The sequence below is a fragment of the Taudactylus pleione genome, unplaced genomic scaffold (assembly GCF_031769625.1).
Source record: "Taudactylus pleione unplaced genomic scaffold, aTauple2 ptg000019l, whole genome shotgun sequence".
NCBI classification, from domain to species: Eukaryota; Metazoa; Chordata; class Amphibia; order Anura; family Myobatrachidae; genus Taudactylus; species Taudactylus pleione.
Genome location: NW_028284421.1, coordinates 39,222,501 through 39,244,143, shown reverse-complemented (window position 1 = coordinate 39,244,143; position 21,643 = coordinate 39,222,501). Strand labels below are relative to the sequence as shown.

The window sequence follows — 21,643 nt, the reverse complement described above, 5'->3', positions numbered from 1 at the left end:
TGTGTGTGTGTGTGTGTGTGTGTGTTTGTGTTTCTGCAGTGTACTAGTCTTCCTTCTCTCCTATCCTACTCCTGCCTTGGGCTTGTTAACAAAACTTGAGTTGCCCTCAGGCTGTAGGCGAGGTATAGGGGGAAGGACCAGAGCATCCTAGGATGGGAAAGCTTTGCTGTTGGTGTCCGGTCCTCCAGGTCCCACCTACACCCCCATTGTTTCCCCTGTGGACCCTATGGACTTGGAAGAGAGAGTTGACAAGGGTAAGTTTTACCATAACTCTCCTTTATTAGTACCTATTGAAAAAGATCCTTGACTAAATTTCCACAAACTTTTTCCCAGTGCTCTGACTGTTTTTTGTTAAGGCACTACCTTCTGTGTCTAATGGAAAAGGCTTCATAATATTTGTTTCTTCGTATATTCTGTCTAGAGGGCAGGGATGACCTATGCTGGCTACACACTTGACGATATATTATTAGATTGACGAATGTTACATATCACGCATGCAATGATATTTATCAGAAGTGTCAGAGTTCAGCCCTGGTTCTGTCCTGGGGAGAGTTTGATTCTGAGTTATTAAGAAGAGGTGAGGCAGCAGAGACTGACAATACACTGTTTTAGAGAGAGGCAACGATTTCCTTCTTTTCTGCATCAAGAAAACTGGAGGTTTCAGGTTTCTCATAGATTGAAGACACACTAACTCAGGGGTCTTCAAGCCGTGGCCTGCGGAGCTCTGTCGGGTGGCCCACCGACCGGGGGGAGCTGTTCCCTACGACCAGCCAACAGGCTCCATTTGCCGGGCGCCCACTGAGATTTTGTTACCAGCAGGCGCCTGGCTTCCTACCTGCACCGGAGGCTGGAGCTCACTCCTGAGCTCCGGCTCCCGCAGTGTGTGCAGCGCATTATGGGAGAGACGTCATGACGTCTCTCCCATAGTTCAGACAGAAGAGCAGCTGGGCGGACCGGAAGCAGTGGGAGCTGGGTTTAAGGGGATACTGTATAAGGGGCATTACCACTGTGGCTTTACATAAGGGGCAGCTCTACTGGGGGCACTGAATAAGGGGTACTACCACTACTGGTGGCACTACATAAGAGGCATTACCCCTTGTTAGCACTGCATAAGGGGCACTGCACTACTACTACTGGGGGCACGGCATATGGGGCACGTGCACTACCACTACTGGGGGAACTGCACATGGTGCACTACCACTACTGGGGGAACTGCACATGGTGCACTACCACTACTGGGGGAACTGCACATGGTGCACTACCACTACTGGGGGAACTGCACATGGTGCACTACCACTACTGGGGGAACTGCACATGGTGCACTACCACTACTGGGGGAACTGCACATGGTGCACTACCACTACTGGGGGAACTGCATAAGTGGCATTGCACAAGGGGCACTACTACAGTGGGCATTGCATTAGGGGCATTGTGTACAAGAGGCACAAATGTGGGCATTGTGTAAAAGGGGCACTGCTGTGTGTCATACAGGAATAAGGGACACAACTATGTGGTGTAATGTGAATTGGGTGAATCAAGATTGTGCTACTGTGTGACGTATAGCTTAGTGGCCCTCGGGCTTCGTTGAATTTTTTAATGTGACCCACACTGTGTAAAAGGTTGAAGACCCCTGCTCTAATCCTTTTAGAAGGGGATCCTTAAAAATCTTTATATACCACTGTCTAAGCCAATCGCGCATACTGAATTATGAAGCACTTATGGATAGTACAGAGATTTTAGCATGGTCTCAATTTCTTTTCATCTAGTGGCTGGTGCCTCAAAGACCCATTTCTGCTTTGCGTAGCTTGTGTCAATAAATCTATTGAAAAATAGGGTGCGAGTAGGCAACACAAAATTCAAAATTTTGCTTTTTGCAGATGCTATCTTACTCCTTTTGGCAATGAGAATCTCCCTGTCTGAAATCATGTACGTTTATAGTGATCTGCTTGATTACAAGGTCTCTTACTTGAAATCTTAGGCAGTGCTGCTTCATGTTTCCTTAACACAAATCTCAACTTTAAGTAGCCGTCTGGATGGAGATTAAAGTCTGTAGGAGTCTACCTCCCATCCTGATATCACTTGCTTCTAAAAAGAACTTCCCCAATCTATCTTCCAAAATACAGACTGATTTGATCTTGTAGAGCTATCTTCTTTCTTGGCTCAGCAAGATAATAGTTGTTAAAATAAATATCCTCACTGAATGGCTTTTTTCTTTTTCTTTTTTTTTTTTTTTTTTCTCCCGGTGGCAGTCCGGAACCTTAGTGCTAGAGGTGGAAGGTTTATTAGCTTGATACTGAATCTGGCTTTTTAAGTTGGCCTGATCTAATTCCCTTGTGGGGTCTATGCAAAAAAACAGGCCACTCGCAGACAAATAACTCCCAACAGCTTGTTATTAATCAAGCTCCAGGATTTATGATTGGTGAAGCTGAGCATCACCTGTCCCATCTTCCCCTGAAATATTTTTGAGGAATCCCATCTTTCCAACCCAGCATAGTTTATGGCCAGGTTACAAAATTTGGATTTCTGTGGTCACGGTCAAGTGGCTAATAAAGCTTTTGTGTTCTGACAAATTTAAAATTTCCAGTTGTCCCTGCATATGACCCACATACTCCATGGTCTTGCCCCATTTGAGAATAATTGCATAGAACAGCCAAAGAACGGGATATGATTTCCCAAATGTATGGTGTCCTGCTTGATGCTATCCTTTCCTGTCAAATTACCATAATGCAATATGGGAAGGGGCTTGGCCCCCACTGGACAAGGAGCTTGGGAGAACGTGAGACTGGGTAAAGTTAAAAGCTCTAGATCAACTAAGGTCAAAGAAACATTCTACAAAGTATACTATCAATTGCATTCTACTCTTGTGAGCTTCAATAAAATGTATCCCTTTGGTCTCGCCTGGTTGTTTGAGAAACTGCAGCAACAGGGGCACCATGGTTCATATATTGCAGTCATGCTTTGTATTACAATCCAAAACCAAACAACCAGGCGCTAAACCTCCTAGATAGATCTATCCAACTACTTCTAACGCTTGATTAGCAACACCCTACTGACAGCTAGCCCTCCACATATGGGGGAGTACTGGATATCCCCCAAAAATCAGAAAGTCATACAAGAATATAGGAGAGATGTAAGGTGCTAGTCAGTAATGGGGTGTCTTTTATTTAAACACGTAATATAAAATAAAACTACTGTAAATAATAAAATAAAAATATATTGGGAAATAAAATTAAATGTCACATACAAAAATATTAGATACCTAGAAAATCAACATATACAGCATGCATAGAATAACATATTGACATCTCAAAAGACTCCGGCCCTCATTCAGAGGCGGTCGCTAGGGTGTGATCAATCGTATCATAAAAGAGCGCGAAAATGCAAACCAAGCGCACATCGTAGGCGAGGAAACTCCCATTACAATGAAAACAGTCTCGTAAAGGGGTGAGCGAGGACTACAGTCGCAGAAATTTGTCGGTCGTTGGCGCCAAGCTATGTGACAATCATGGTTTTTTGGCAAGTTTTCACATCTGCACTTTCGATGGTTCTTTTGCCTATTTCGATACGGATGCAAGCAGCGTGCAATCGCTTCAGTGTTTTTTTTGTCTATTTTTCTAATGTAAATTTTGCATGTGTTTTTTGATGTTTGGTTTAAGAAATCTGGCTATGGGCTTTATTAATAAAAAGCAAAAAAAAACAAAGCATGCTGCGATGTGCAGTACCACAAACCTAAAAAAAATCTACAAGAACATGTATTTAGCATTTGAACCAAAAAAAGGGAATTGATTATTAAATGTATTTTAAATGGTTTTGCAAACAAATGTAATATAAATATCACATACCGAGAGCAACCAAATTTAATGTCCCTTTAAAAAGAAAACAGCCAATTAACGCAACCACTTTGCAATGACAAACACCTTTTACTTTGTTTCTGCCGATGTCTGGAGTCAATTAACAATCGCCTGCAGTCGTAGTGCTTGAGGTAGACCCTGGGCTAACAAATATATCAAAATAGTGCTACCGTATATGCACTTTTTCAACAAAAAAGGATAAACTATAAAAACTTCTTCAAATGGAATTACTTGAACATTCTGATGTTGCAAATATTAACTATTTGTTGTTCCTTTTACATGTCAATCTCTACCGAGTAGAACTAAATGATACAGGTTGAGTCTCCCATATCCAAAATGCTTGGGATCAGGGGTATTTTGGATAACTGAATATTCCATATTTTGGAATAATTGCATACCATAATTAAATATCTTGGGAATAGGATCCAAATATACACACAGAATGCATTTGTTTTATATACACCTTATACACAGCCTGCAGGTAATTTTATATAATATGTTCAATAATTTTGCAGCTCAAAAAAAGTTTCTGTACTGAAATGAAATTTATTTGTTTCATATACACCTTACACACACAGCCTGAATAAAATTTTATACAATATTTTAAATAATTTGTGCCTTAGACTACATATATCTATGCAGCATTTATATATGTGGTATATGTTTATTTTCTAGGTATCTGTATATTTGAGACATTTAATTTTATTTCCCTATATCTTTTTATTTTTCAGTATTTATATTTTGTCTTATGATATTACCTGTTTAAATAAGACACCCCATTACTGACTAGCGCCTTACATCTCCCCTATATTCTTGTATGCTTTGTATCAACTCCCTTTTGGAATAAAGATTTCTGAACAGCCATTTTGAAGCCCCTGCAACCGACACTAGCAGAGTAACATGGGACCTGGTGGCTCACACTCGCCAGGCAAGTCGTGCTGCGTGGCGTATTGAGGACACATCTGTATGATTCTCTATTTGGCTTCAGGGAACAGGAATTAAGTGTGAACATTTCTTTGTATATATTAAAATAAATAACATTTGGGCTAATCCACTACACTGAATAATCTGTTTCGAAATAGTTTCCTCATGGACTGTAATATTTCCAAATATTCTGTTTATAACTAAACCTGCAGTATTTCATTGCAACAGTAAATGAACATGTGTCCTGCCAAGAGAGAGTGATACCTTTTGTCTGATGCTGTCCTATAAGAATTGAAATCTGAGAAGCTCATCAGTCTTTTTTTGCCAATCACAATACATTTTTATTTATAGATCAAAAACTTTTTGCTTGCTCCAGTAAAATTATATTCCATTCACCAGAAATGTAAAATGCTAAATGACTCTGATGGCCTTTTAGATGCAGACAGAAGAGAGAGGCTATGTATTGCGGCAGAGGGAGGAGAAGAAAATGCAGGTTGCAGACATCCAGGTATGCAGTACAATCAGATTTCAACATTTTTGTAGCAGTTGGAAAATGAAGGCCACTCCTGAATTGTTGCTATAGGTTGCATCACTCTGTCCTTATACCAGTTTTCCTACGTAAACCTGTATGAGTTCTGTGTGTAAGACATGTCTGGCTTTGTATTCCTTTCCTTCAATAGAATAAACTTTCAGACCCCTGGTGCAGCTTGGACCCTTTTGAATCTTGTGAAGAGAAGCCCTTTAAAAAAGGTAAAAGTATCTTCTTTCTCTACTACTGTACTTTAAATCTTATTTGTTAACTATTTCTCAACTGCATTTCTCCTGTTTTTTAATTTTGTAAGGAAAACACTATACGGTTCCTCGTGGGGTAGTAGACGAGTTATCCTCTAACAAGAGGAAGAGGCGATTCCCACGCAAGCTACAAGACTTCATGAAATGGCTCTCCTCTACATGTGAGTATGACTTAAGTGTGGCATGGAGGCTTACCTTTTATGGAATAGTTAAACATTTTTTAAGTTATAATAGAGGCCATCTTAAAAGTATATTGAGTGTTTTTTTTTTTTTTATTCCGGGATCAGTTGCCCAATCCGTATTACAAATACAGCAATAGTTTTGAGCACTCTGCTACCTTATTTTATCATCTCTATTCTCTTCTTCCTCCACTAGGGGGCACAGGGATGACACTGGGATATAGCCTGGAGAAGGGAGAGTGTGGGCACCAAATAATTTAATGAAATTAACCACAAGCCCAGGCTCCTCTCCTCTATGCCATAAGTTTGTTTGGTGGCGGAAGAAGCTGGGCAGGGAGGCTGCTTTAGGTGGTCCCCCGCAGTTTATTTTATTTTACTGTGGGCAATGCTACAGCGCCGATGTCCGCAGCAGTGGTGGCTGGGTCAATGACTTCGGCCGTGAACTCCTACACATCCAGAGCCGCAAGCCACAGCAGGCGCTCACCGGGGAGGGAGCCGCAGGTTTGCGGCTTTAGCCGCCGGAGCAGGAGACCGCTGGCAGTGCTGGCTCCTGGTCTCACGCTTCCCACTAGGCCACCAGGGATTAATATATGGAGCAGGGGCTGCTTAATAGTGGTGACGATGTTCCCTGGGCTTATGCCAGACAGGGGAGGCGGGTGCTTCCCTGCTAGCCCCTCCCCACCGACCCTGGGGTGTGCTTTCCCCCTGCGGGCAGTAAGCCCCTTCTCTCCTCCTCCCCCTAGACACTGAGCCGCCATTTCACAGCATTGCCTGCCTCAGCGTTGGGAGAGAGAAGCTGGACTCCAGTCTCCTCTCACAGCCTGCTCCCTGCATCTGCACTAGATAAATTGCGCCTGCATACTACTAAAGCTGGATTGTTGAGCTGCGTTTCTGCATTGAGTGGTCTGTGTGCATGTGAGTAAGTGTACTTTACATGTGTGTCTGTACCTGCTGTGGTTACTGATGGAACATCCCTTCTAGGGATGAGTACAGCTTGCTTTACATAACCTCACTTAGTGGTGTAGGTATTTCTGCGACTCTCAGGATGTCCAGAAATAAGACTACCAAGGAGGTAGGAGCTACAGCAATGCGCACATGTAAGAAGTGTTTTACTGTCACTTCTCCTCAGGATCAGGAGCATGATGACCTGTGTGTCAGTTTCCTTGGGGCCCTGCAACAGGTGGTTGCGCCCATGGATTCTAGTCAAGAGCTGGTTTGGGCGTCATTGCTGACTCCAGTAATTTCACAGTTTGTAGACCATAAGACATTTCCAGTGCCGCCTGTTGCTGTGCCACAACTTCCCATGGCTGAGCCACCCTGGATGCAGACTTCTGCACAGTCAGTCCAGGGGTTGGCTCAGGTGTCCACGTTCTTTCAGCAAATGGTAGATAAGGATAGGGCTCCTAGAAGTAGGTCTGCTCCACCCAAAAGCTTAATTGTCTTCAGATGGCGAGGCTAGTGCTTCCATTACCTCAGATGCAGAGACCTCTTCTGTCCCAGATGAGGCTATGTCCTAAGTAGACATAGAAGGTCTTATCAGCAGTAAAATATTTTCTTCTAGTAGAAGTCTCTGAGAAACCTTCTAGATCCAAAGCACCTGTTTTTAAGAGACAGAAAAATACAGTGGCGGAATTTCCTTCTTCAGCACAGCTAGAAGACCTCCTGGGGCAGGCATGGACTCACCCTAGTAGACGCTTTCAGGTTTCCAAGAGGATTGCTACCTTCTACCCTCACCCAGCAGCATATAGAGCTAAGTGGGAGTCTCCTTCCCCAGTTGATGTCCACATTACTCTTATTCGGTCATCCCTCCTAACTATCCCTAACACAGCATATCTTAAAGATCCTACAGATAGGAAACTGGAACATTTCTTAAAAACCACTTATGTGACTGCAGGGGCCCTGGTATCTGCTTGGGTGGCTAAAGCTGTGGCCCGGGTCAAGACGCTCTGGACGAAGGACTTACCTCTGGTGCACACAGAGGCGACTTGGTCACTATGCTTACACATGTTAGAGAGGCAGTTTCTCCTCTCCGAAGTAGCTATAGATTTAGGAATTTTAACTGCTAAAACATCAGTCTCAGCAGTTGCAGCCAGAAAAGCTCTCTGGCTGCGCACCTGGAAGGCAGACATGGAATCCAAGAAGGCCCTGGGAGTCCTTCTCTATTTGGGTAATAAACTGTTTGATCCAGAGTTGGACAAAATAGTGACTACGTTTGCACCATTTAAATCTGCTTTCTTGCTATCTGTCGCCACCCGAGACCTAGGACTTCAGCATCTCGCTCCTTTTGTCCACAGGCCAAAGCCAACCATTACCCAGGAGCCAGGTTTCGGCCTCTAAAAGCTCTAAGCCCAGAGGTAAGCAACCCTGATCCACTAGACGTCCAGCTGGATGGAGTGGGCCTCATCCTGGTAGACTTCAGATTGGTATGCTGTCTACTTCGCTTTTTGCAGTGTGGATGCAGACCACAACAGACACTTGGGTCAGAGACGTATTGTCTCAGGCCTACTCGCTCAATTTGAAACACCTGAACAAATTTCTTTGGATTCCCAAATTCCACTTTGAGTCCCTTCGGTCCATCATTCTAGCATTGGAACTGAGGGACTTTATGGCATCGTTGGATATAAAATGCCTACTTACATATCCCTATATGAGCCAATTACCAACATTTCCTTAGGTTTGCTATACAAACCAACCACACTCTTTCAGGTGTTACCCTTTGGTCTGTCTACAGTGCCTCATGTATTCATGAAGGTCATGGCGATAATGGCAGCACATCTGCACCGCAAGGGTGTAGAGTTTTACTTTACCTAGACGTCTTGCTTCCAAGATGTAAAAAATCATGTTTAAAAAAAAAAAAAAAAAAAAAAATTTTTTTTTTTTTTATTTAAAAATGATTGAGTAAACCAATCAAGTAAAAACAATAATACAAAGTTCTTTAAAAATACTGTGACTTTAATATATTAAATGATTTGACCGTGTCGCCATGAATCATGGCACAGCAACTACTCAGAAATCACACAAACTGCAAAAGGAAAGAAACAGCAATGATGTTAAGTTACAATAGTTGGCAATTGCCTTGCCTGATTTGTACATCTGAATAAGCCTACACGTTGCGTTTCTTTTTAAGGCGCTCAATAAACCTAAGTTTTGCAGCTTTGTCAGTAAGTACCTAAGCGGTTTCTCAGTTATGACTGCACCAAACCAAATGTTGAAAATATTCTTTCTACTGAAGCTGATGCTGTGGCTGTTAGCAATTGCTCTACTGCTATCATGATATTTTCATTACCAGCTACAGTTTCTGAACCAATGTGCATTTTCCACCAATCTATTGGTGCCACTGTTGACACAACATCTTGGTCAAACAAGAGGAACTTAACTAGTGTTGGTAGAAGTGTATTTGAATGTGGATATTTTTCTTTTGGCAAACTTAAGAGCTTCTAACTTTTCTTCTGTAGTTAAAGTACCGCCGCAGTAACATGGGTGTAGAGTAGACTCTAAATCTACATCAAGGGTAAAAAAAAAAAAATTGTATACTGAATTCTTGAAACAAAACTGTCAAATGTCAATTATCAAAGTTATTTTTAACCATACATTAAACACGCCTTTGATTTTTTTTTTACATTTTTTTTTTTTTAAATCAATGATTTAAAAAAAAAAAAAAAAAATTGTGAATGAAATCATGAGTTAAATCGTGATTTAACTCCGCACACCCTGCTTGCTTCTCCTGGCACAATCTCCAACAACTCTCAAGAGATCTAATCCATCTGACGGTACAGCTTCTACAGTGTCACTGATGATTGTAAGAAATCCACGCTATCTCCGTCCCAGGAGTTGCTCCACCTGGGAGCATTGTTGTATTCCAGAGCTCAGAGAGTCTTCCTCCCTCCGAACAATATCTTGACCTGACAAACCAGAATACGCTCCTTTCTTAGTCAGCGTCAGGCATCCATACACTAGTGCATGCCAATTCTGGGGTCTTTGGTCTCAACGTTCGACATGGTGGAGTACAGTCAATTCCATTCCCGGCCTCTCCAAAGGGTCATTCTACAGTGATGGATCAAGGCTCAGACTTTTTCATTCTATCCTGGGAGGTGCATCTATCCCTATTTTGGTGGCTCCAACACTTCCATCTGGACAATGGCCGCCCTTTTTGGATCCATGACTGGGTTCTTCTTACCTCTCATGCAAGCATTCATGGGTGGGGTATATAAGCCCTGTGTCAGGCATGCATCAAACACCAGGGCAGCACTCGCAGTCGGGGGCCATGCAGGAAGTAGGCCGCATTCTTCGCTGGGCGAAACATCTTCCAGCGCTTTCCGCGGTCTTCATCCCGGGAGTTCAGAAGTGGGAAGTGAACTTCCTAAGTAGTCAGGCCGTTCATGTGGGTACTGCATCTAGACATCTTCAAGCTACTGGTCTGCCGTTGGGGCCTACCAGAAATCGATATGATGGCGTCTTAGCACAATCAGCTACCGAGACACTGCTCCCACTCCAGCGAACCGCAAGCTCTCCTGTCGGATGCCATAGCAGTTCCTTGGACCTTTCCTTTACTTTATGCCCTCCGATTTTCAATGATTTCTCGAGTTCTCTGCAAGTTCAAGCTGGAGGGAGGCCCTTTGATCCTGGTGGCACTGGATTGGCCTCTGTGCGTGTGGTACGCAGGTCTTCTGGGCCTCTCCGTTGATGCCCCACTGCGGATCTTCTGTCCCAGGGCCCATATTTCCATCTGGATCTGGCCCGTCTTGGTTTTAGGATGGATGTCTTAAGAGCCACACCGTCAAAACAAAAGTATCTTCCACGAGTGTCGTTCGGACCATGCTGCAGGCTAGGAAGCCTGTTTGAGCACCAGGTTTGGCGTACCTATTTTTCTTGATGACTAGGGGTCTTAACACTAGGTCTTTCAGCCTTTCCCATATCCTTTCCTTTTTGCAGACCGTTCTGGATTTTGGGCCTTCGGCTCTCATCCTTGAAGGTTCAGGTTTTGGCCATGTATGTTCTCTTCCAAAGGCAATTAGCTCTGCTCCCGGAAGTGCGAACTTTTTTTCCATGGAGTCCTCCATGTTCAGCCACCATTCGCGTTTCCTGTGGCTCCCTGGGACTTGTCATTTTAAGTTCTCCGATCTCTCTAGTAGACTCCATTTGAGCCGTTGCACACAGTGGATTTGTCGCTTCCCGTTCCTTGTCTTCCATTCAGACAGGGCTGTGCTGTGGACTTGCCTTGGCCACCTTCCTGCTTCCACATTAATCAGGAGATTGGGATACCTGCGTTCCAGACTGCAGATTCTTCTCAGTCAGAAGCTTCCTTGGCTTTATGTCAAGAGGACTAGAGAGATTTGCAAGTCAGATTCTAAGCAGACCTTGGCCCGCTGGCAAGGCTTCATCATTCACCAAGCTTACTCCTTGGCGCATCTTCCTATCCCTGCCGTGATGACTGCCTACTCCACCCGGTCAGTGGGGATTCTTGGGCAGCACACTGTGGGGCAGGTGCAGAACAGCTCTGTAAGGCTGCCACATGGTCGTCTGCTCATTCCTTCATCAGGTTTCATGCCTTCGATACATTTGCGTCCTCAGATGCCGCTTTTGAGTGTTCTGTGCTTATTGCATCTCTAGAGCGTCCCCGCCCATAGGGGACTGCTTTGGACATCCAGTGTCATCCCTGTGCCACATAGTAGAGGAATAATAAAAGACTTCTGTCTTACCGATTGTCTTTTTTTTTTTTTCCGACCTCATAAGGGGCACAGGGCGCCCACCCTGACACACCTGTCTGCCGGGGAGGGGGGGTGGGGGGTGTTTCCTTGGTGACCGATCCGACTGTACTTTCCATGGTGTGTATGGTTCTGTATGTATGCTGGCCCTTTTTCTTCTCCTCTGACTTGCCGTGGACTTAAAAACTAAACTGATGGTCTGTGGCTGTGACCGGGATAGAGAGGAGATGGGCTTGTGGGTAATTTCATTAACTATTTGGTGCTCTCCAGGCTATACCCCAGTGTCATCCCTGTGCCCCCTATAGAGTCGAAGAAAAAGACTTAAGGAAAAAAAGTTATGTCTTACCTGTTTACTGCGCTTGGTATTGGTATTTTGGAATCAATATAGATAATCCATAATCTGTTTGCTCTCTCTTAATAAACAGGAGGCATTCATTGTGGCCTGGAATTTCTATTGATTAAATAGACACTTTCTATCCAATCTCAAGTTACCATGATCCAAGTGTATATGAATGTGAAACCTCTTTATGCTGCTATGTACATGTATTAATTGTTAGTTTGAGATCATAGATCTCCAGGGACCTAAATTACTTGCAGCAGGTATTGATTGATCTCAGCACATAGTAATAGCGCCGAGAACTGCAGTGATTCACTGCTTAGTGAGGTAAGACATGTCTCCTTTCTACTTCAGGGTCCATAGGGGGACCACAGGGTTGACCTTGGGGTATAGGTTGGGAACCAAATCCGGGCACCACGCAGTTAAAGCTTTTAGCTCCCAGGATGCACTTGGGTCCACTCTTCCTATAACCCCACCCCCATGCCAGAGGCACCTCCGTTTAAGTTGGTGCCCGGCCGGAGTCGGGTCACCGTTTAGTGCAGTGGGGAGCCCCATACCTTTATATTTTTTCCAAGAACAGAGTTTTTTATTTTTTACTTTGGACTTTTAGAGCGGCAGCGTCGGACTGTCCATAGGACGTCTAAGCTGCCGCTCCGTCACCCCGCCGGTGCTGAGACGCCAGTACAGATCTGGGGATCTCAGCGGGACCCCAGAGTCTGTACTAGCCGGACTCTGCGGGCGCCCAGGACTGCTGCCGGATCCACGGGGAGCAGGTAAGGTCGAGGATCACCGCTTGCGGTGATCTGCGCATTTAATATGCAGTCCTGTGCATCCAGTCTCTGGGCCCCCCCTCCCCCCCATACCCCGTGTGTCCACTAGACCACCAGGGACTTACTGATCGGCGCTGGGAGCCGGCGTCCCGGGGGGTTAATAGCCGGCCAGGGGAGGAAGCTTTCCCTGCTACAGCGGCTCCTCCCCTCAGCTCAGCGCGCCTTTCAGTATGTATAGTCTGGCGTCGCTGAGCTGCTTCCTCCACGGGCCACGCTTCTTCTGAGGTCTCCAGCGGCCATTTTCTTGTGGTGCAGCAGAAATCTCTGGAAATGGCAGTTGGTCCAGTCCCCCTGTGTACCTCACCATTAGGTCAGTGTACACAGCACTGTAGCCTTCCCAGAAACTGAATCTGGGTTGAATGCAGTGACATAGTGCAGTATATTGTATGTCATGCTTGTGTGTGTGTGTGTGTGTGTGTGTGTGTGTGTATATATATCTGCATTGTATGTGACTTATGCTAGTGCTGACTGTCTGTACTTTATTCTCTCACCTGTCAGTGTATATCTATCCCTTTTCTTTATCTGCACTAATACAGCTGTACCTAGGGTGGTTCTGAGACCTCACATTTATATACTCGTTAATATTTGTGAGGTTTGTCACATATTGTTGCGTGCTGCACGTTGCCACATTTTAGATGGAACTGTGTGTTGCATACGCTGAAAATGGGTCCCTGCGGCTAATTTTGGCATCAGTCAGGACCAGTATAGCGCTGCTTGATATTTCCGCCAAGAGGGTTGGTCAGATATGTCTGACCAGGAGAGAGAGCGTTATACTGCACCCATTTTTACTATCCTGCAAGTCATGTGCTGCAGGTGTTAGTGTGGAGGATTTGTTTCATAAAGGGTTCTGTGTGTGGCGTCATCTGGTGCCGGCCCCTTTCACGACCCCCTTGGGCGGTTTGTTTTCTCGGGATCCTCTCAATTGCGGATCGCCGGGCGGGCCCCGTTGTTGTACCTCACTTGGGGTTACTTCACCATACTGCCCTTTTCATCTCAGGGTATCTCGCAGTTTCTTGCACTCCTCTTCCCCTGTGACACAGACTACCGCTCCCGGCAGGAGTTTTTCGCAGTATATGAATTCCCCCTGGTGCCACCATAGTCTGTCATTCCCCTTGCAGGGATTACCACAGCCACCCTGGGTGGATGTCGTTTGCTACGAAACGCAAAGTGGCGTGGTTGACGCCCTGTGGTTACTTCCCAGTTGGCTCTGCCGTGAACTGGATACTGTTTTGGGCTCTTTCCCTCTTACACGGGGGGAAGCCTATTTCCAGTATTATCCCTGCTTTGGGGCTGGTAGCAGGTCCATTCTGGTTAGAGTGAATGTTGACCTGCACCTGTATCATACACCCTCAGTCTTGCGTGCCTTCAGGTTCCCTGTTGCTGACTAGCGGGTGGATCGCATGGCTGGACTCTGGCTGTTGCCAGATACGAGGTATTGCAACAGTGTTTGGCCTCCTGTCCCAAATTCCCTGAAGGTCATCGCGAGTCCCTCCTGGGGTGGATGGGCGTGTTACTCGTCTGATTACAGACGTTGACACCTCCCATTCCTGCGTGGTCGGATTCTTCGGATCCGTAGGGGGTAACTCTGCCTGAAATCAGTATATTCGCTTTCATGATTTGTTACCCACCCTACCATGGTTATAGCATGGTTGGTTAATACTATTGCATACTGAGCTGATGCATTTGTAATGTTTTTTCCCCTTCAACACGTCTGGGGTTCAATTGTATTTGGTCGCTCACGTAATATATGCAGATGTCATAGGTGGAAATGCCTATATTGGATATCGGTCTCCTAACTTTCAGAGTTCCGGCTGCGACTGTATCCTCCGTAATACCCTATGGCTGCGCTCTGGGAATGCAGAGGTGCAGATACCATCTATAGGGTAGATCTTGTTTGGTCCTGACCTTGACAGGATTGTAGTAACATTGGCAGTACAAGTTTACCGCCTTCAGCTATGCCCACTACAAGGCCTCAGACTCAGTCTGTTAAGTCTTTTTGTCCTCTGGGTCAGCCTAAAGGTCTGTTTCTTCATAGACTGTCGGTCTCTACGAGGGCCAACATATCCAGTACCGAGCAGGCCTGGACTACCAGCCGATCCTGCTTCTGAACCTACGGATATATCTTCAGCCTGACGAGACAGGCCTACCACTGGGAGATGGCCGTTTTCTCTGTTCGCCCGGTACTAGTGTCAAGTTGCCGCGGCTACGTGGGTAGGAGGGTACGCCCTCTCTTTGCTCAGGCGGCCTCTTTCCAGGTGAGGGTACGCAGGCCCTTATTCAGACCCGATCAGGGCCTTACTAATCCAGAAAGCTATACAGTTGTTGCGGTAAGCGGAGCTCAATAGGCCATCCCCACTTTCTCAGCGAGGGACTGGTGGTTCTGCTTTCTTTCTGGTGCGGGGGCTGAATGGTCCTCTTTAGCCTATTCTCTGTCTCAATTCCCTGAACCAGTTCCTAAAGCTACCTGGGCTCAGGATGCAATCCCTAGGTTCCATCATACTATGTTTGGAACCTGGGGACTTTATGGTATCACTGGATATACAGGACGCGTGCCTACGGGTACTTGCAGAGACCTTGCCTCAGCATGGACTGAGGTTTGCTGTATCACAGCACTTACAATTTTTCAGGCTCTGCCTGTTGGGACTGTTCTCAGCCCCACAGGGGTTTGCCAGCATTTTGGATTTTCTGACAGTTCTCCTGTTCAGGTACAGGAGCATTGGGATATACTGGACGGCCTCCTGCTCTTAGCAGGATCGCCGGGGTACTTTACCAGCCAGGTCAGGATGACCGTGGCTTCTTCTGGGTGCAGACGTTTAATCAATGGGGAAAAATTCATCCCTGCATCCCTCTCTGGGTATTCTTCACCTAGGAGCCCTGCTGGATTCTCAGACTCTGAGAATTCTTCTGGCGTAAGACTGCATCTCCACTCTTCCATTTGGAGTACATGGATGTCTACGCAGTCGACATATGTCTTTACACTCTGGGATGCATGGTCCACTATTCAGTTTCTGCCTTTGGAAGGGTGGAATGGGCTCAGTTCCATTCCAGGCCTTTCCATAATTGGCTTATCTCCAGATGGAACGAGTTTCTTTCTGTCGGATCACTGTTCAAACGATGGTGCTCTCTCCGGAGGCAAGTCGGTCCCTTTCCGGGTGGCTATGGTCATCTCGTCCAGGGTATTCTTTGCTAAGGACAGTGTCTGGTTCGCATCCATTTCAGTGCAGTTGGACGTCTGTCGATTCCACCCTGTCAAGTAACTTGTTGGAACTTTAGCCTGTCTTGGGCCTTCACTCTGGCATAACTCTTGTTTCCCGGTGAACCTGAAGAAGTTCAGTCCAACAGGGTCAGGGCAGTGGCTTCCTTTTTAGCAACACTGTTCGTTGTGTGGCAATGACAGGTATGTCACACATTCGGACATAGTCCGAGGGTCTCCTCCCGACCATCTCTGCAGTGTTCATTTCAAGTCCTCAGCCGTCACGACGTGCATCCCGGGGACTAGTCTCTTCCCCAAGAGAGGTTTCATCTCCTGGTGAGCAGGGGGTGCCCCCCTGAGGTGACCCTCCTGGCCTTCTTTCTTTATCACTTTATATGGTGTTACCAACTCTGGGGGTTCTGAAGCAACCTTCAGTGACTTTGTCGGTGAAGTGGTCCTTCCAATTTGAGTACCTGTGTTCTCCAGTCTCCCTTCTTCCTCGAGGGAAGTGTTTCAATTGAGACAGAGATGCTTTCCTGCTGGTGGCTCCTGATTGCCCCAGATGTCAGGGGTACTTGGAATGGATTCTCCATTCCTGATGCTTCACTCCCCGGACCTGTTATCTCAGGGTCCTTTGGTTTTGCCTTGGACCTGGGTCGTTTGTCTTTGACTGCGTCCCTACAGTGGTCTTACGGCTTCCCTGGCTTTGTCATCGTTGGAATGATTAGAGCACATGGATCAGCTTTTGCTGGGACCTACCACAAACTGTGGCAGCCATAATTTTTATGGTATTGTACCTGTCGATACAATCCTCCGGTGTCCAGGATTTCCTGATATTCTGGCATTCCTTCCAGCTGGCTTGGGTTGCACCCTCGGCCTGGCCTTCCTGACAGTGCGGATCTCTACACTGTCAGTATGATTAAGATATGGCATTGCTCCGCTCTGGTTTCCAGTTCATCCTTTGGAGTGTTTTCTGGATTATGCCTCCATTTGTCCTCCCTAGGGACTCCTTGGGAGTTAGTAGTGGTTTTTCGTTCCCTCCGGGGACAGTCCATGGAACCACTGGTTGTGATAGCCATTACATGGTCTATTGCTTTGGCTCTCTCTTTCTCTCAGGGTGTTTATATCAACCGGGTGAGTGTCGGAATTGAGTGTTCTCATGTGGCTCCCTCTTCTGGAGGACATCATGTCAGGGTGTGAGTTACTCTCACCCGGTGTTTCTTCTTAGTGATTTTTAGGTTCCATATTATTCTGGAACTTATGGTACGGCCATTCAGTCCCCAGTCCTCTCGGCTGGTGTGACCTCATTGACTGTGGTCCGGCCTCTGTGGATTTATGTTATCCATTCAGGTTCCTTACGGAAATCGGACTCCTTAATGGTGGTCTGAGATTTCTGGTTTTAACAGGAAAGGATGGCCGGCCTATAGCCAGATGTTGGCTGGATGGCCTTGTATGTCTTCTTCAGGGGCCTACCCATGGGTAGGCCTTTCTGTTGTTGATGCTTGTTTTTTCTCGGGCCATGTAACCCTCGTGGGCGGCTCGCTGTGGCGCCTTGTCTGTGTTGCCTTCCTAGGCGGCCACGTGGTCTTCTGCCCACACCTTTTTATGGTTCTAGGCATTGGTTTCCTTTGCCTCTCAGGATGCTTCCTTTTTGGCGACAGATTCTCCGCTCAGCACAGGAGCGTCCCCACCCTTGGTTGAACTGCTTTGGGACATCCCCAAGGTCAACCCTGTGGACCCCCTATGGACTTCGTAGAAACAGAGATAACAAAGGTAAGTTCTTACCATATCTCTTGTTTCTACGAAGTCCATAGGGTCCACAGGGCGCCTGCCCTGACGCACCTGGCTTCATATGGGCTGTGTGGCTGGTCACCGGTTTTCCGTCTCCCATATCTGTGAGTATGGTTGAGTGTTCCAGTTTTCTCTTTTTCTCTCCTCCTCCGGCCTTTGGCTACTTACAAACTGAGGTGCCTCTGGCTTGGGGGTGGGGTTATAGGGAGAGTGGACCCAAGTGCATCCTGGGAGCTAAAAGCTTTAACTGCGTGGTGCCCGGATTTGGTTCCCAACCCATACCCCAAGGTCAACCCTGTGGACCCTATGGACTTCGTAGAAACAGAGATAACAAAGGTAAGTTCTTACCATATCTCTTTTTTTGTTTTTACAGTTAAAGACCTATTTTTGTTTAAACATTCATTTATTTTGTCACTCAATATGTATACAAAGCACTGCACATGTGTTTGAGGCCAAATAATATCTGCATAAGAGAAGCCAATCTACATAGCAAATGGGGCTGACATTGTGGTGGTAAGTAGTGTGCAGGCTAGCAAAGATAAGAAATGGTCTTGTTTTGTATATGCATAATTCAGGGGACATAGATTGCAGGCGCACACTCTAGGTACTAAGAACAATAAAAGACAAAAATTTCTGATACACTCCATGTTAATTGTAGAGTTTAAGTGAGGCTCTTAGTACATGTTTGGCCAAAAATGTTTGCCCATCTACCTCATCAAGGTGAACCCCATAAGATGGGTCCCTAACATCCCTAATACTAACACATGATGTTAAATTTATCCGGGACTTACCTTTAATAGTGCCCATTCTAATATGTAGACAGAAATGATTAAAAACACCTGATGGGTGGAGTGCAAATTCCAAATGGGAGTCTCAACATTCAAATGTACAAAATATACACAAATCTAGTAGTAAGGGGGCTTGGACTGCACACCCTAATTTTAAACATAATAGGAGATGCTGCCATGCTGAGACTTGTAGTACAATGCAGGGGACATAGAATGCAGGCGCACACTCTAGGTACGAAGAACAATGAGACAAAAAAATTCTGGAACTCTACAATTAACGGAGTATGAGTGTGTAATGATTCAGAAACCACTTTCTACTAAATGACTACAAAAACATGAAATTCTGAATGAAACCATATACCGATAATCACTAACTGCGTTTACGGTTACATCCCTTTGTTCAGCTACATTACAGAAATAGTACAAATTGAGACGAAAACTTATCACTTTATTTTATTGTGTACTTGTATGATCCTATTTTATATTATAACTTGATTGTATGTGAATATTTGAAATTAGAATGTGTTCATATGCAGATTGGGACGGGACAGAAGCTATCAAATCCAGAAGAAAAGGTCCTACGTTTGCTGGTAAGTTTATGAACTGCTTTTAAAAGTGAAATACGTCCATTCAAATGTATATGCTCAATTGTATGCCCTTTGCTTTATTACATTCCCTGTTGTACGTACAATAACACTGGCTTTACATAAATAGTACCCAACAGTGTATACACTGCATATTCTCCATGAGGCTCTCTGCTACATTTCATACTTATATATTTTTATTAATGATTATTTAATGGTGTGTGTGTGCCTATATATATATGTATGTATGTATATATATGTGTATATGTATATATATATGTATATATGTGTATATGTGTATATATATATATGTGTATATATATATATGTGTATATGTATATATATATGTGTATATGTATATATATATGTGTATATGTATATATATATGTGTATATGTATATATATATGTGTATATGTATATATATATGTGTATATGTATATATATATGTGTATATGTATATATATATGTGTATATGTATATATATATGTGTATATGTATATATATATGTGTATATGTATATATATATGTGTATATGTATATATATATGTGTATATGTATATATATATGTGTATATGTATATATATATGTGTATATGTATATATATATGTGTATATGTATATATATGTGTATATGTATATATATGTGTATATGTATATATATGTGTATATGTATATATATGTGTATATGTATATATATGTGTATATGTATATATATGTGTATATGTATATATATGTGTATATGTATATATATGTGTATATGTATATATATGTGTATGTGTATATATATGTGTATGTGTATATATATGTGTATATATATGTGTATGTGTATATATGTGTGAGTGCATGTATGTGTGAGTGCATGTATGTATGAGTGCATGTATGTATGTGTATACATATATATATATGTGTGTGTGTGTGTATGTATATATATGTATATATATATATATATATATATATATATATATACATATATATATATATATATATATATATATATATATACACATATATATATATATATATATATATATACATATACACAATTTTGTATATGCTAATTGGATTGTTTTTTTCTAAAAACTTCTATTACTCTGTTGTTCTGCAGATTTGGAAGTATTGTATTGGCAGCATGCTAAAGAACGTTTGGCTGCTCAGAGGCTACTGCAGAAAAGAATGGTAATGTCATTTGCGGAGGTTCCCAAAGAAGTCCTTATTCTGTCACTTAACACTAATTGCACACTAAACAGATATTCGATCACAAACCAACCAAAAAGTTGCGTTACATACGTGTTACACCTATGTATTTGCTTTCCACATGTAACGTCTTCTGGGCTGTTATGATGCTCATGAGTCGACCTTTAAAGCACACGTGAGACATTTTGGCAACAGACTTGTAATTCATAAATGATTGTATGGGGCGTTCTGTTCTACTCTATATACTAAATTAATGTTCGGTAGGTCTCACCATGACAAAAGTTTGACTCTCAAATTACTAGATGTCCATTGGATTTGTACAGTTAATATTACGTTCCTCTACAAGAGAAGCATTTATATGCACAGAGGTAAGCAAGACCAATATCATGCCATTTGGCACAGGTGACTGAATCGCCTAGATCTAGACCTAAGCGCCTATGGTTCCTGGATGTATCGTATGGACTTTCCGTACTACTTTCCATGCACTATTTGCCCTTGGGGTAATCTTGCCATCCAGTGGCGTAACTTCATCCCAGGTGTCCGGAGGTAAAATAAATGTTGGTCCACACCGTGAACCCCCCCCACCACCAGCACCAATGCCAGCCCAAGCTGATGCCGCCCCCCCTATGCAGTTGCCCCTGTGCAGTGCCCCCCCAGTAATGGTCCCCCTATGCAGTACCTCCAGTAGTAAGGGCCCCTGTAGTGCCCCCAGTTGTAATGCCCTTATGCCCCCAGTTGTAATGCTCCCTGCAGTGCCCCAGCAGTAATGCCCCTTGAAGTGCCCACACCTAGTAAGGGCCCCTGTAGTGCTCCCAATAGTGCCCCCTGTAGGGCCCCCAGTAGTAAGCCCCTGTAGTGAGCACCCCACCGCGCGCGCACACAAAATAAAAATAAAATACTTACCTTAAAGCCCGCTCCAGTGCTGCTGCCGTCTGTACTCGGTGCCCGTGCCTCGGAACTTTGGGACCCGGAAGCCGGAGCTCAGGATTGAGCTCCGGCTGGCGCCGGAAAGAGGGAGGAAACAAGGAGCAGGCGTCAGCTGGTAACACACTAAGTGGGCGCCCGGCAAATGGAGGGTGCAGGGGGTGCGACCACACCCCCTGCACCGCCCGTAGTTATGCCACTGGAGGTGGAGCGCCGATCAGCGGCGCTCCTTCTCCATGCAGCTCCTCGGCAGTGCCCGGAACGACCGGGGGACAAAGGAGCCAGGTGCCCCCTTCAGGGCTGGCGCCCGGCGGCAAATGACTCCATTGTCTCCGGGAGTTCCGCCATTGTTGCCATCATAATGCTGCTTTGTATTCTATAACCTTGTACACTACTATATGCATAGTGCTGTCGCAGGAGTGTGTATGTTATTAAAATAATTAAACACAAATGTGTGTACTACAGACTTTACATAAGAAAAAAGTATTACTAAGAGGGTTAATGTCCCACACACACTGACAGGAGCATGCACTCTGTACTCTTGTGAAATG

General features: G+C 44.6%; 1 protein-coding gene across 2 annotated transcripts in view; it reads left to right on the top strand.

Annotated features, from left to right (window-relative positions):
• NCAPH2 (non-SMC condensin II complex subunit H2) overlaps positions 1-21,643 on the top strand; it is a 153,802-nt gene that overhangs the window by 76,707 nt on the left and 55,452 nt on the right. For both annotated transcript variants that reach the window (XM_088444426.1, XM_088444419.1), the window contains exons 11-15: positions 5,212-5,283; positions 5,456-5,525; positions 5,618-5,728; positions 18,927-18,980; positions 20,080-20,150. In XM_088444426.1, the coding sequence (XP_088300552.1) occupies positions 5,212-5,283; positions 5,456-5,525; positions 5,618-5,728; positions 18,927-18,980; positions 20,080-20,150 (378 nt within the window). The remainder of the gene's footprint in view (positions 1-5,211; positions 5,284-5,455; positions 5,526-5,617; positions 5,729-18,926; positions 18,981-20,079; positions 20,151-21,643) is intronic.